Source organism: Durio zibethinus, chromosome 10, assembly GCF_047325235.1.
Source record: "Durio zibethinus cultivar Kanyao isolate XHJ-2024 chromosome 10, ASM4732523v1, whole genome shotgun sequence".
Classification (NCBI taxonomy): Eukaryota; Viridiplantae; Streptophyta; class Magnoliopsida; order Malvales; family Malvaceae; genus Durio; species Durio zibethinus.
In genome coordinates, this window is record NC_143171.1 from 2,591,316 (window position 1) to 2,605,103 (window position 13,788).

At 35.1% G+C, this 13,788-nt stretch overlaps 2 protein-coding genes and 1 pseudogene across 2 annotated transcripts; all 3 read left to right on the top strand.

Moving 5' to 3' along the window:
- Positions 1–1,036: 1,036 nt before the first annotated feature.
- On the top strand, positions 1,037–4,429 carry LOC111292877 (uncharacterized). Its single transcript, XM_022885493.2, has 3 exons — positions 1,037–1,488; positions 2,084–2,835; positions 3,725–4,429. Exons 1-3 carry the CDS (start codon positions 1,042–1,044, stop codon positions 4,242–4,244), a joined length of 1,719 nt encoding a protein of 572 aa, XP_022741228.2. The 5' UTR covers positions 1,037–1,041; the 3' UTR covers positions 4,245–4,429.
- A 622-nt stretch (positions 4,430–5,051) lies between these two features.
- Positions 5,052–8,480, top strand: LOC111292590 (uncharacterized). Its single transcript, XM_089766380.1, has 3 exons — positions 5,052–5,576; positions 6,033–6,784; positions 7,701–8,480. Exons 1-3 carry the CDS (start codon positions 5,088–5,090, stop codon positions 8,218–8,220), a joined length of 1,761 nt encoding a protein of 586 aa, XP_089622506.1. The 5' UTR covers positions 5,052–5,087; the 3' UTR covers positions 8,221–8,480.
- A 695-nt stretch (positions 8,481–9,175) lies between these two features.
- LOC111292594 (uncharacterized) lies at positions 9,176–13,180 on the top strand (annotated as a pseudogene).
- Positions 13,181–13,788: the final 608 nt, after the last annotated feature.

The window sequence follows — 13,788 nt, forward strand, 5'->3', positions numbered from 1 at the left end:
ATATTTTATGGTGAATGATACAATTTTTACGATTCTTTTCACCTATTTTCATTAATAAATTTTTGATTAATTTATTATTCTAAAATATAATTTGTTTTATATTATTTTTAATCCTTGAAAGTAATTTTAACTATTTTTCTTATATATTTATAAAAAATTATTAATTTAAATTAATGTTATTAACTTAATTATTTATGTCAAATAATTCTTCTAACGCTTTTTTTATATTTAATTATGTTTAAAATTTTTCATAATTCATTTTTTCGTATGTTATGACACATTTATCTCATTTTACATAAATTGATATAAATTATATTATTTCTCTCATCTATTAGGTTAATAATTTTTTATTTAATTTTAAAATATAAATTCTTTTAGTTTAATTTTTTTGAAAGAATTTTATGTTTTTTTTTTAAATTTTTATTAGAATTATTTTTTTTATTTTATAATACTTTTTAGCTATTTAATCAACAGTTGATACTTAACTATATAAATCTAATGGTTATTTTTTACTAACTTTATTATAAAGTTAAAAAACTTAAACTGATTATAGAAGTGCCCCTTTATTTTATCTTTTCCAACATGTAATGCTACTTGCGAGTTGCAATTTAATGATGATATCGTCTAACATCCGTAATTCAATAAATTTAAATTTTAATTATTTTTATATTTTTGAATTATAATATTTTATACATTAAAAAATGCTTGAATGATGTTAATCTATAATAATGTATTTTATTTGAGTTGTATTCGCGTTTTAATTATCGTAATTATTTTAAATATAATAAAAATATGATAAGAATATAAATAATTAAATTTAAAAAGTTGAGTAAAGATCTGAATTTATATTTGGGAGACATTTTAAGGAATAGAACTGTGGCCTTCCAATCGAATACATGATAAACTCTGCACTAAAAACTCCAGCAACGGCTGATTCTTGTTAGCCGCTAATCACCACGTAACACGTGTCAAATCCCCAAGATCATAATGGTTCCTATCTAAAAATGGGTCCTAGCCAATCAACCCTTTTCGCTTATTCGTATGTCCGACACTGTATCTTTGCCCAGTGAAGTCAACTTTCAACAGCCTCGTCTCTCCAAGAACAGAGCAAAGAAAACCAGAGGATCTAAAAACAAAAAAACAGAATACTCTGTTTCTGATCTTCTGTGTTTCACTGTTCAAAAAGACAGACTTTTTACTATGAAGTCAGAGGCTTTAACATTGGTTTTAGTGAATCTAGCTGGGATAATGCAGAGAGCAGACGAGTCATTGTTGCCAGGTGTTTACAAGGAAGTTGGTGCAACTTTGCATATAGACCCAACGGGGTTAGGCTCACTCACTCTCTATAGATCCGTAGTGCAATCTTGTTGTTACCCTTTAGCTGCTTATCTTGCTATGCATCACAATCGTGCTCATGTCGTTGCTCTTGGTGCTTTTCTTTGGGCTGCTGCCACCTTTTTTGTTGCCATTTCCACCACCTTCCTCCAGGTATTTATATAGTTTTGCAATTTTTTTCCCTTTTATTTTAGTTGAAATGGTATTTTCTTCTCTTTTTTTTTTTTTGTATGGTTTCTTTGATGCAACATATGAAGCCCATTTGTTGGTTTTTCATTGGTTGGATTTAGTTTTATTATGGGCTCTGAGTTTGTTCTCAATAGGTGTATAGACCGATTTTATGGTTCTTATGAAATTGAATGGTTTCGAAATGGTGGCAAAAGGGTTCAATTAGAAATTAGTGTTTAGAATCTTTAGGCTTTTTGAGCATTTCTTTTCAGTTATTTTGTGTGATTAAAAAAATAAAAAATACAGGACGTTTGGATTTTGGGTTATATGTTAGAATGGTTCTTTTATTTTCATATCTAAAGCTCAGTGAATTTTCAAGCATCCTTGAGGATGAAATTAGAAGCTACTATCTCAAGACTTGGCTGCGGCTTACAATTCTTGCATTAATCATGCGTAAAATGAGTTTTTTTTTCTTTGTTATAGGATCTTAGACTTGTAGCAAAGTTTTATCCAGTGCTTGTTTTTATTGGATGGATAGCTGTAGGAAACCTATCAAAAATTATCTTATTTGGCTCATTAGGTTGCAGTTTCGAGAGGTTTGAATGGAGTTGGACTTGCAATTGTCATACCTGCTATTCAGTCCCTTGTTGCTGATTCAACTGATGAAAGTAACCGTGGTATTGCTTTTGGGTGGCTACAACTGACAGGAAACATTGGCTCCATCCTAGGTGGGCTATGTTCTGTACTGATTGCATCAAAAACTATCATGGGGATACCTGGCTGGAGATTTGCTTTCCATCTGGTTTGGATAATCAGTGTCGTAGTTGGTATCTTGGTCCATCTTTTTGCTAAGGATCCACGATTTTCTGATAGCGATGATAAAGCCAAAAAACATGTTGAACGTAAGTCCTTTTCATCACAAGTGAAGGACATAATAAAAGAAGCAAAGTCAGTTATGAGAATCCCAACTTTCCAAATTATTGTTGCTCAAGGTGTTTCAGGATCATTCCCTGGGTCAGCTTGGTCGTTTGCCCCAATGTGGCTTGAACTTATTGGCTTCTCCCATGAAACAACAGCATTTATCATGACCCTTTTTGTAGTTTCCAATTCACTTGGTGGTCTCTTTGGCGGAAGGATGGGAGATATTTTAGCCAAACGCTTGCCTAATTCTGGGAGAATTATACTTTCACAGATAAGCGCAGGTTCTGCGATCCCTATAGCAGCAGTTCTGATGTTGGCATTACCCGATGATCCCTCCACTGCATTTACGCATGGTTTAGTTTTTTCCATCATGGGATTGTGCACTTCCTGGAATGCTCCAGCAACTAACAAGTACATCTTCTTGGTCCATCTTATACTTGTTCAATATTTCCAATAACTAACTTGGTGATAATTTATCATGCTTGGGTTGGACCGCAAAGATAATGAAGTCCAAAAAAACTGCTTTTTCATCGTTCATCACAGCACAATAATGTGAGTGACACTACTAGATATGGAGTCAAAATTAAATTATTTCACCTGAGAGACTCTTAAGTAACAAGGATTTGGCATGGATGTTCAGTCAAAGGAAAGTGATCACATGTAAGATGTAGGACAAGAAAAATTACAAGCGGACTATATATCATTTTCTCTGAAAATATATATAGGTTTTAAAATTCTCATATAGAGCTTAGTTTAGATTCCCCACTCACTTGCAGATGATGAAGATATTCATGTGAATTCTGTAGAAATCTTTCAGGGGCAAAAGAATGTGTTGCTTACTGTGAAAATCGCATTCACACTGTAGATGTTGAATTTAACAAGGATAGTTGTTTCAGTGCTTTGGTGGTGATAGTACAATGATAGACTTAGAAGGTGAATGGCATTGAATAATGGAACGTAGGGGCTCCATTCATAGGAAACGATCGATCAATAGTTTCTAGATGCTCATTTCACTCTGTAAAATTATAAACTCTCTAAAATTAGTACTGTTTCGTCTGGCAAAAAAACAATAGCATGTTCTTGGGCTTTGGTGGTGCTAGACCTAGTAGTAATTTGTTTATTCGGATATTTTTATGCACTGTGGTGGTATTATTCTATAGGCCAAACTGATTTAATCCTTTACTTGCTGTCTTTCACTGCTGCTACTTATTGTGCATTCACTGATGCATGCATTAGCTAATTGTTTCATATTTTATCTGCATTTTATGAGCATCGTCTGGTATATGAATGGTGTATGCAGTCCAATATTTGCAGAGATTGTCCCTGAGAAATCCCGAACAAGCATCTATGCCTTGGATCAATCTTTTGAGTCTATACTGGCATCTTTTGCTCCACCTATAGTTGGGATTTTGGCTCAGCATGTTTATGGTTATAAACCAATATCCAAAGGATCATCAGACTCCATGGAGATTGGGACGGATAGAGAGAATGCTGCATCGCTTGCTAAGGCTCTTTACACAGCAACTGGAATTCCAATGGCAATCTGTTGCCTCATTTACTCATTCCTTTATTGCACTTATCCAAGAGACCGGGAGAGAGCAAGAATGCAAGCATTGATAGAATCAGAAATGCAACAACAAGAGGAAACTAATTCTCCATCAAGTGGCAAACAATCCGAATTTCATGTTGAAAACTCAAAAGATCTGGATGGCAAAGAAAGAAGTGAAGTTTATATAGAGCTTGAAGAGGAGAGCCTCGATTTCGATGATAATGATAAGAAGTCCCTTCTGAATCATAACCAGCTTGATTTTCAAACTTAGAGGGCAGATGAACACTTTAGATGGAAGCTGAGCTATGGAAATTGGGTCGACTTAAACTAACCAAGTTATGAAGGCTTCAATGACTTGGTTTCTTCCAAAGGCTCCTCATCTTTTCATGTCAGCAGAATTTTATTTACTCAGGCTGAAAATGAGCATGTTGGAAATCTATTTTTAGCCTGAGTCACTTGTGAATCAGTTCTTGTTATATATCAATTAATTTCATGATTTACAGGTGATTATATTAATTCTTCATCTTGTTCTTAATCACTTGCAGTTGAGATATATATGCTGCATGAAATGAAAGCTTCACAGCTCAATTTTTCATTTGCATGAAAGTGATCAAATTCAACGAGTCACAACATTCATCATAACATTTTTTAATATTGATTTTAGATGTGACATTTATTTCTTGAATTTTAAATATTTGTTAGATTGATCTACTCGTGAATCATAAATTATATCAAGAGAAACATCTTAAATAAATACATTAAATCAATGCGTGAGTATGTCATTGAAATCATTTGAAAAAAACTAAATCTTGAACAAATTCTGAAAATATTTTGATCATATTATAAAAATAAAAATAAACTAAAATTCATGAATTTACCCTAATAAATTTTCTAACACATGATGAACTGTAGAATATATATATTTTCTGGCCAAAAGTGAATACCAACAACTAGGTGTTAAAATTGTTTCAAAAACATTAGGAACCAAGGACTTTCATTTGGATGTCCGTAAGACAGATCCTATCATTTCGGCATATCCTTTTCTTTCGTCATAAAAGAATCTACGTAGTGCAATCCAATCATCACCTAACACGTGTCAAATCTCCAAGGGCTAATGGTTCCTACAGTTAAGATGGGTCCTACCTATTCAGCCCTTTTCACTTATTCATATGCCCAATCAAGTCAACTGTCAACCCCTTTCTCCAAGGGGCTTGGAGAGCAAAGCATAAACCTGAGGATCTTAAAAGAAAAAAACAGGGTAATCTGTTTTCTGATCATCTGTTTTTCCATTATTCCAAAAGACAGAGTTTTTACAATGAAGTCGGAGACTTTAACACTGGTTTTAGTGAATCTAGCTGGGATAATGGAGAGAGCAGATGAATCATTGTTGCCAGGTGTTTACAAGGAAGTTGGTGCAGCTCTGCATACAGACCCAACAGGGCTGGGTTCATTAACACTTTTTCGATCAATAGTTCAATCTTCTTGTTACCCTTTAGCTGCTTATCTTGCCATGCATCACAATCGTGCTCACGTCATTGCTCTTGGTGCTTTTCTTTGGGCTGCTGCGACATTTCTTGTTGCCATTTCCACCACTTTCCTCCAGGTTATTTATACAGCTTTCTTGTTTTTCTGGTTTTTTCCCCCTGAATTTTAGCTGATGTGGTATTTTCTTTTCTGGGTTTTGTTGTTTGGTTTCTTTGATGCAATATATGAATGCCCATTTCTTCCCAATGGCTGCATAGGCAGATCTAATGGTTCTTATGAAATTGGAATGGGGCAAAAGAAGTTGCCTCTTTTTTACTTTGGTCAAAATTGGAGAACTGGGGCAGGAAAATGCATGATTGTCAAAGAAATATATTCATCTAGGCCACCATTTTTCTTTATTATTGGATCATGGTGCAATTGTAATATAAATTAAGCATAACCATTATTAGACTTGTAACCAAATTGTAGCTGATTTTTTGTTTTTATTGTATGGATAGTTGTAGGAAAAAAAGAACTTATTCCTTGGCATCCTCAGGTGTATAATCTAGCAACAATTCTCTATTTGGCTAATTAGGTTGCAGTTTCAAGAGGCTTGAATGGGATTGGACTTGCCATTGTCTTACCTGCCATTCAGTCCCTTGTTGCTGATTCAACCGATGATAGTAACCGTGGTATGGCTTTTGGGTGGCTGCAACTGACGGGAAACATTGGCTCCATCCTAGGTGGGTTCTGTTCAGTGTTAATTGCCTCAAAAACTATCATGGGGATACCTGGTTGGAGATTTGCTTTTCATCTGGTATGGATAATCAGTGTCGTAGTTGGTATTTTGGTCCGTCTTTTTGCTAATGATCCACGATTTTCTGATAGTAATAATAGAGCCAAGGAACAAGTTGCAGATAAGTCTTTTTCATCACAAGTGAAGGACATCATAACAGAAGCAAAATCGGTTATGAGAATCCCAACATTCCAAATTATTGTTGCTCAAGGTGTTTCAGGATCATTCCCCTGGTCAGCTTTGTCATTTGCCCCTATGTGGCTTGAACTTATTGGCTTCTCCCATGAAACAACAGCATTTATCATGACCCTTTTTGTAATTTCTGGTTCACTTGGTGGTCTCTTTGGAGGAAAGATGGGAGATATTCTAGCGAGACACTTGCCTAATTCTGGCAGGATTATTCTATCACAGATAAGCTCAGGTTCTGCAATACCTCTAGCAGCAATTTTGTTGTTGGCGTTACCTGATGATCCCTCCACTGCATTTTTGCATGGTCTGGTTTTTTTCATCATGGGATTGTGCATATCCTGGAATGGTCCAGCAACTAACAAGTATGTATTCTTGGTCCATCTCATATTTCTTCGTTGTCTTCAACAACTAACATGGTGATTTGGATAGGGAATAAAGTGAAATGCAACTAAACCATTGGTTCATACTTTACAAGCCATAAAACTGAATGAGACTCAACTAGACATGAAGCCAAAATCCAGTTGTTTCACCTTACAAAATCTCTATCAACAAAGACATAGTTGGGGTGGATGTTCAGACACTGGAATGTTTAAGATGTAGGACAATAAAACCAACTGGAGTACCGTGCTCCCTAAAGATATAGTTTCAGATACTGTCTGACTTAGTTCAGCCTCAGTAAGAACTTAGTTTAGATTCGTTACTCATTTGCAGATGATACAGATATTTTTGATACGCCTAACTAAACTCACGTGAATTAGAAGAGACATTTTTTTGGGAGCAAAAGACTACATTTCATACTTTGAGGATTTTGTTTCAAACTGTAGATGTCTTTAATCAGATCAACCTAGGTCAGTGTCTATACGCAGCCTGTGACTCAGGGCTTTTGTGGTGATAATACATGGATAGTTCTAGCAAATTAATGATGTTTGATAGTGCTACGAAGCTAGTTTTAATTTGTTATTTTAAAAACTGTCCAAAATTAGCATTTGCAAGTCTTTGCAAATTTCATTTGGCGCACAAGCACTACAGTGTCCTAAGGCTAGTTGTGGTTTATTCAGTAGTTTTATATACTGCAATAATATATATCTATACGCCAACCTGGTCCAATCCTCTAGTTGCACACTTTCGCTGCTTCTACAAGCTAAGCAAGTTGTACGGTTTGTATGCTGTCAACTGATGCACACATTAGCTATATAGCTTCAACTTTGATTGCATGCAAATTAGAACAGTATGTCTGCATTTTATTAGCATTATCTGGTATATGAATGGTGTACACAGTCCAATATTTGCAGAAATTGTACCTGAGAAATCACGAACAAGCATCTATGCCTTGGATCGATCATTTGAGTCTGTACTGGCATCTTTTGCTCCCCCTATAGTTGGGATTTTAGCTCAGCATGTTTATGGTTATAAACCAATACCTAAAGGATCATCAGACTCTATAGAGATTGAGACGGATAGAGAGAATGCCGAATCACTTGCTAAGGCACTTTACACAGCAATTGGGATTCCAATGGCAGTCTGTTGCTCCATTTACTCATTCCTTTATTGCACGTATCCAAGAGACCGGGAGAGAGCAAGAATGCAAGCACTGATAGAATCAGAAATGCAACAACTAGATGAAAATAATTCTCCATCAAATGGAAAACAATCCGAATCTTTTATTGCAGACTCAACAGAGCTGAATGACATGGAAAGGAGTGAAATTGATGTAGAGTTTGGAGGGGGGGAGAGCCTTTATTTGGATGATAACGATGAAAAGTCTCTTCTGAATCACCAGCTTGCTTCTCAAACTTAGAAGAAAGATAATCATGTTGGACAGAGGCTGAGCAATCAAAATTAGCTTCATCTGAAACTACAGTTATAAAAGCTTCAAGCACTTGGTTTCTTCTAAAGGCTTTTCAAAATTTCATGTCAACAGAAATATTTTTATTCTATCAGGCTCTTTGTGTCACGCTTTTAGAAATCTAGTTCATACTTCTGAAGAACTTGTTGTTTAATTCATTAATCTCATGATTTACAGGTGATCCTATTTGTTCTTCATCTCTTTCAGAATTTACTTGCAGTTGAGATATGCTGCATGAAAGTTTCATAGCTCAAATTTGCATGAACAATGGAATTACCAACTTCAACTAACTAATGGCTTGATTCCATTGTTTACTATATTTCAGCCTAGACAAAACCAAGACCTGCATCTAGTCTCTTCAAAACCTTGCTTCAATCAATTAGAAATCACACCATCTCTCAACAAAAAGTTGTAACTTCATTGATGTTTAACAAGGATTTTAAGTTGGTTTTTCTAGTAAGAATGGCATGCCAACCAAGAGTTGTTCTCGACTTCCAACCAATAATGAAATCAAGCCATTAAAATTATCTCTTTGTTGTGTCCTCCCAGATAATACCACTTTCTTCACATGGAGGACAATGACAGAAACATCAAACAATTTTCTATATCAACTTGGATTTTAATTTTCATAAACCTTCACTTGCTTAAGCTTTACTCCAAAGTTTAAATATAGTAAACAATTAGTTAGTTGCAATTTACAATTCCAAAACTAAGTTATTTCTTTAAAATATTTCTTCTTTTAACCTCGTCTGAATCAATTTATAAACTCTATGGCACATTGATCTTGCTAACGACAAAAAAAAAAAAAAAGAGAAATAACATGCTTTATTTTATTTGATGATGAAACTATTGTTGTTCCATCGCTTTACATTAATTATTTTTCTTTAATTTAGTTTAGCTTGTTATGATGGCTAAACACGTAAATTAATTAACTATACTAATATTGGCCAAAAAAAATTAACTGTATTAATGTTTTGTTATCAACAGAAATTTGTCAATTTATTCAATGCTAAGAGTATAAATGCTTAATTGAAAAAGTGGGACTTGAAAAGTTTTTTTTATCAAAAATCATTTGCATTAAGAATTTGAGGTTGGTATACCTCACACGCTGTAGCTAATTTCAGTACAATTCTTAATTTGTGTTATGATAAGTTTATAATTTAAGCCATTGCTAATATAATAAACTATTGTAAGGTTGATATCAATAATCAAATATATTATATCAAAAAATCATTTCCAGATTAATTATTTCAAACATTTCATCAAATTAAATTCTAATAACTATAGATTTAAAAACTAATTCATTCAAAGAATTAAACCATAAAACAGAGCAAAGTAGACAGAGGATCTAACAGAGGAAAACAGAGCACTTTTAACTCTCAAAGGCTTTACACTGAGGTCAGAAACTTTAGCTCTGGTGAATCTTGCTGGGATAACGGAAAGAGTGGATGAGTCATTGTTTCTGGGAGTTTACAAGGGGGTTGATGCAGCTTTGCACGCTGATCCAACAGGGTTAGGCTCACTCACTTTGTTTCGCTCCATCGTCCAATCTACTTGTTACCCTTCAGCAGCTTATCTTGCAATGCATCACAATCATGCCGGTGTCATTGATATTGGTGCATTTCTATAGGCTGCTGCCACCTTTGTTGTTGCCATCTCCACTACTTACTTGATTGCTCTTTAATGTTTATAGAACATCAAGATAGAGTCATCTGTTTTATACTACACTATTGCTTTTCCTGTGTTTTTGCTTTGATGGATTATTCACTGAAGCTAATGAAGTAGAGAGTGTTAATTGGTTTTTGCTTTGATGCAATGTTCATAAAATGAACGTAGTTGAATCGAGCACATTTAACGAAGGGAAATGAAATGGTTGGATTTGCTAATTGCATTATTCCCCTCAACCTGATTGAATCATTTGCTTAACCTATGCAGCTCAGCTAGGTCTTTGCTGCTCTAACGATTCGTCAGTTCTGCACTACTTCTAACCAGATACTACTAGAAAGTGGCTATACTCAAAGAATCAGTTCAAACTTTTTTGGTGAAAACCTGGGTTACTGACGAGAAACCTCATGCAAAATGCTTCAACTTCACTTATAACCTAGAGCATGCAAAAAAAGATGCTGCTACAGTAAGCATGAGCAACATTGAAGTCATGAAATGCATTTCTGTCCAATTAGAAATCTGCCCAGTAATTCTAAGAATTAGGATCTGACTACTATTACTCATCACTAATTAAGTAGATATCAAGGAACCCCTTGGTATTAACAGAAAGTTTCCTAATAAGGAAGTCTTATTTAATAAGGATATACATTATAAAAGCTATTTCTGAAAACTGCTAATGCTATAAGGATGGTACTAAACTGGTGTGTAACAATTTGTATCTTAAGTTGTGACGCTAATAAAAGGTAACCACAAGGAAATGGGATGACTAAATGATATCTCCAAGACTCCAACAGTGATTGGTTTCTTTAAGCAATACTTTCTCGGAAAATGGTTTAGAAAAATCACTTAAACTTTCAGATGATAATGTGCAGACAGTGCTAGAACCACCCTAATTATATCCCTTTGCATAACATGTGGCATAATCTAACAAACAATTTTCTTTTGTTGGATAAGTCTAACAATCTTATTTGCTTATTTAGGCAGCAATTTCAAGAGGTTTGAATGGCATTGGACTTGCCACTGTCACACCAGCCGTTAGATCGCTTGTTGCTGATTCAACTGATGACAGCAACCATGGTATGGCTTTCGGATGGCTACAACTGACAGGAAACCTTGGCTGCATAATAGGTGGTCTTTGTTCAGTACTACTTGCCTCGACATCAATCATGGGCATACCTGGATAGTGAATTGTTTTCCATCTGATTGGACTAATAAGTGTTATAGCTGGTATTATGGTCTATCTCTTTGTTGATGATCCACACTTTTCTCATACTCATGGTAGAGGAGCTAAAGAAGAAGCTCCACATAAGCCCTTCTGTTCAGAAGTGAAGAACCTAATAAAAGAAGCAAAGTCAGTTATGGGAATTCCTTCTTTCCAAATAATTGTTGCGCAAGGTGTTTCTGGATCGATCCCTTGGTCAGTTTTGTCCTATGCCCCTATGTGGTTAGTACTTATTGGTTTCTCTCAAAAAACAACAGACTGTTTGATCACCCTTTTTGTAATTGCTGGCTCACTTGGGGGTCTCTTTGGAGGTAGGATGGGGGATATTCTTGCAAAACGTTTGCCATTTCTGGGAGAATAATTCTATCTCAAGTAAGTTCAGGTTTCGCAATCCCTCCGGGAGTAGTTTTGCTGTTGGCATTATTAGATGATCCCTCTACTGCTTTTTTGGATGGTCTGGTCTTTTCCATCACGGGATTGTGCATATCCTGGAATAATCCTGCTACTTATAACTTGTACGTATTCTCTATCTATCCTATCCTTTAACTATATTTACAAGAACTATCTTTATAAAAACGGTAGGGATGGGAAGAAGATGCAAAGCAACAAAGTCCAATGCATCATCATAACATGTAGGAGACTAAAAGAGGGGAGTTGGCCTAGCTTGCTCATCTCTTAAGCAATGATTTTGTTGTTCTTTCTAAAACCCCAGCAAAACAAGTATCATCAGGATGGTGCACAATTGTTTTCATTGCATCATGATATAACAATTGTTTTCATGATAAAGATTGCTACTAATTCAAAGAGGGCAGCCTAGAATGGAATTGATAGATAAGGAGGTTATGGGTCAGAAACCCACAACACTTTGAGATCTCAAGCTTGTTGCCTCGACTCATCATCTATAACTTCTGATGCTTTATGCAGAGCAAACAGGGCATTATTTATTTTATACTGCAAAATCATGAGTGCACAACTACTAGTTCTAATTGTATTTACTAATAGAAGTAGGTGAGTATATCTGTTTAATAAGCGTTTCTCTGGTATATGAAATACACAGTCCAATATTTGCAGAGATTGTCCCTGAGAAATCTCGAACAAGCGTCTATGCTTTGGATCGATCGTTTGAGTCCATCCTGGCACCATTTGCACCGCCTACAGTTAGGATTTTGGCTCAGCATGTTTACGGTTATAAACGAATGCGGAGAGGATCACCAGAATCAGACTCCATTGAGATGGAAACGGATCTGTAGCTTCATTTCCTCATTCCTTTATTGCGCATATCCAAGAGACCGGGGGAGAGCAAGGATGCGTATGCCTTAATTGAATCAGAAATGCAACAAAATAGAGGCAGATGATTCTCCGCCAACAGGCCAGCACTTGAATGTCATCCTGAAGAATCAAAAGAACTGAACAGAAGGGACGAGGAGACCCTTGATTTTGATGATACTGATGACAAATGTCTGTTTAACCATCAGCTGGCGTCGTCTCAATGTCAACATACCGATAAATATACCCGTCAGGCAAAAACTGAACTGCTCAAATTAGCTTCATATGTAATTCAAAACAAATTCTAGAACTTTAAACAACACAATTTCTTACAAACAGTGGTTCAAGGTTTATGATTTAGAAACGTCGTTGGAATAGAACATTACCCTGATGGAGCTATTATAAACATTTTCTACAGCATAGCATTGTCTCGTAGCTTTCTGAGTTATCCTGAGGTCGAGAATTCAAGCCTTCTCTCACCCCACTTTGTTTTGTCTATTCGAGTCTCTCAACAGTTGGAAACACTTTCACAAGCCATTGTCGGTCGGCTGTGTTTTACAGTAATCTTAGTACCTTGTTCCACGAGGCCTTAAATGTTTTGTGTTTTTAACTATGTGATGTAATGTGAAAGTGATATATAATGAGATTGTCATTATCTGCTTTAATGGAAATGCCCTTTTATTATCTTAGAAAAAGCTTTAGTTTTAATCCAAACAATTTATGTTGATTTTGTCTACTCGAACATTGGTGCTTTTCATTCTCAATCAATTCACCCTCCTTGTTACTTTGACAACATCAAAGTGTAGTTTCTCTCTCTTAATTAAAAACACTAATTAAGATGTTCAAATAACCATTAATATCAACTTATTAAGTGAGCCAACAACCTTCAAATACCAATTCTAGTAACATTAACTAATCAAATGAATAATCAGCAAATACGTGCTTTATAATATAGATAAATTATAGATGAAGACTTTTTTTTTGTAAGGTATTAGTAATTAAAGTTACCTAGTACCTTTTTAAGGCATTTGTGATAAAATTCATAATTAAATACCTGCTCTTTATTGAAAAAAGTAAGGGAAAATAAATTTAAAAAAAAAAAAAAAACAAGGGAGCAAGAGATACATGGTCTTTGATGGGGGGTAGCTGCCTGGAGGAAGACATTGGATCCATCGGCACATGGAAATATGGCCAGATATGAATAAGCAATGCACGAATTTAATAAAGACACATGAGAAAGTAGCTTCTCTAATTTTGTTTTTACCCTTCGTGGACTTTGCAACTACCCCTCATTCACATTGTTTCCTTCATGTGATCGGTTACTATTTGTAAAGAAAAAAAATATCTTATTACTATTATTTTTTATG